Source organism: Triticum urartu, chromosome 1A (assembly GCF_056163025.1).
Source record: "Triticum urartu cultivar PI428250 chromosome 1A, HENAU_Tu73, whole genome shotgun sequence".
Lineage (NCBI taxonomy): Eukaryota > Viridiplantae > Streptophyta > Magnoliopsida > Poales > Poaceae > Triticum > Triticum urartu.
In genome coordinates this window covers 48,739,327-48,741,539 of record NC_141873.1, presented here as the reverse complement: position 1 = coordinate 48,741,539, position 2,213 = coordinate 48,739,327, and the positions used below count along the sequence as shown (strand labels likewise).

Below are 2,213 nucleotides of genomic sequence, written 5' to 3'. Positions count from 1 at the left end.
GCGATCCCCTATACTTGTGGGTTATCACAAGTGCAGATGATGCTCCAGTGCAGCCTGCAGGTGCAGATGATGCTCAAGTAGAGCCCCATAGTGAAACAAATGAGGCAGCAGCACAAGCTTCCAGAGTTGCAGATGAAGTTCAAAGGTAATATTATTCTTCTTTGATTTATTTATGTGCCTTATTTATGTGCTTCTACCTGCAAATATCTCTTGTACTGTTACTAACCAACTATTTCTTCCCTATTTGTTAGCACACCAAGGAAGAAGTACAAGAAGGCAGCAGAGAGAGGAGCATCTCCAATGGCTATCAGCAAGAAGAGGAAGCTTAACACTTCTACAACTCCAAAAGAAGAACCTTGCTTAGTTACTGGCAGCAATGTAGACGCAAGAGTTGCTGCATGTGAAGAGCAAGTTCTCCCTCTAGTTGTTCCCCAAATCCCTGTCAAACTGACTAGGAGCAGGGCTAGGGAGATGAAAATCCTAGCTAGCAACACAAGGAGCAAGAAGGCCAAATCTGGAAAATGAGTACTAATGTTTTGTGCAAGTTTGAAACTGTTAGATTTCTTGTAATGTGTTCTTTTGGTTGCAGCAAGATTGGTTGTGAACTATGCTCTTTTGGTTGTTGAAGAATATCAAATGATGCTTGTGAACTATGTCTAGTTGTAGCAAGATTGGTTGTGAACTATGTTCTTTTGGTTGTTGAAGAATATCAAATGCTACTTATGTTCCAGCAAGATTCATGTTACATATTTCTTTTCACAATACATGCATTCGCAAATTGTTGGGTCCAGAAAGCTTCATAACATAACATAACAACTGCTAGGTTCATACAACTTCATATGTTCATTACAGCTTCATAACATAGAAAGTGCATTTGAGATACATAGATCATAAACTAATGTGCATTCTGTGCAAAGACAACCATTGAGATTTCTAGAAAACAAATGAAAATGCTAGAAAACAACATTGTCCCTATGCGCATCATTTCTTTCATTTTCTTCAACTCCTTGTTCAATGCACGATTCTTCTTCGCAAGATCAATTGCTCTCTTCTCCAGATGGTGACTTTTGATCCAGCTATGTTCGATCACTCCGTGCAGTTCTTCAAAGGCAAGACCAACACATTCTAGAGGTGGTGGGTCAACCCAAACTACCCATTCACATTCATCTGGCAACGGAATCAATAAATTTGATTAAAATTATCCTTGAAAGTTAAATCAGAAAATGGAAACGAAAATACAATGCAAATGAAATCATACATCCAAAGGGAAACCCAAAAAACGACGTCCAGTGCTTGCGCCTCCCCAGGCGACATGACGAGCCGGGATTAGCCGGTGCCTCGGACAATGATGCTTCGAGCGCGGCTCCAAGCCACAGTACGTCGAGTCTGCCAAGTAGAACTCAGAGCTATGCTGAACAATGCCTACCCCATCCACCTAAATCAGGCCAAATCTAGCAAACCCTAGAAAAGCAGGGGACCAGATGAGCTATAAAACCTGTTCGGCTGCCGGCGACGAGTTCTCCGACGAGATGGCCGACGTCGCCATTGTCCTTCCCACCTCTCCCCACACCGTGATGTCACACCTCTCCTCCCAGCCGCTTCTCTATTTTCTTGTGCAGCGGGAGCTAGAAGACGACTAAACGGGAGGGGGTATCAAACCCAGGGGCAAATGTGTCCAAAACGTCGAGTCATCACGGTCAAACGGCGCTGACCAAGCAGAGTTGTGACATAAGGGCATTCGAGCTGACGGAGAGGAAAAACTAAGGGCAAAACTGAGCATGCCCGAAAAGTAAGGGCAAAACCCGGGGGTGGGAACCAACTAGGGGCAAGAATGGAATTGGCCCTAGTTTCTTTTGTTGAGCTTTCATACACTTATAGCTCAAGTGCATCCGTTGCATGGCAATCCCTACTCACTAACATTGATATCTATTAATGGGCATCTCCATAGCCCGTTGATACGCCTAGTTGATGTGAGACTATCTTCTCCTTTTTTTTGTCTTCTCCACAACCACCATTCTATTCCACCATAGTGCTATATCCATGGCTCACGCTCATATACTGCGTGAAGATTGAAACAGTTTGAGAACATCAAAAGTATGAAACAATTGCTTGGCCTGTCATCGAGGTTGTGCATGATTTAATATTTTGTGTGATGAAGATAGAGCATAGCCAGACTATGATTTTGTAGGGATAACTTTCTTTGGGCATGTTAT

General features: G+C 43.1%; 1 protein-coding gene across 1 annotated transcript; it reads right to left on the bottom strand.

The window, feature by feature from the left end:
• Window positions 1-895: 895 nt before the first annotated feature.
• Window positions 896-1,546, bottom strand: LOC147989879 (uncharacterized). The gene is made up of 3 exons (XM_087517260.1): window positions 1,496-1,546; window positions 1,259-1,435; window positions 896-1,174 (listed from the first exon to the last, which is right to left on the bottom strand). Exons 1-3 carry the CDS (start codon window positions 1,544-1,546, stop codon window positions 896-898), a joined length of 507 nt encoding a protein of 168 aa, XP_087373386.1.
• Between the last annotated feature and the right edge of the window lie 667 nt (window positions 1,547-2,213).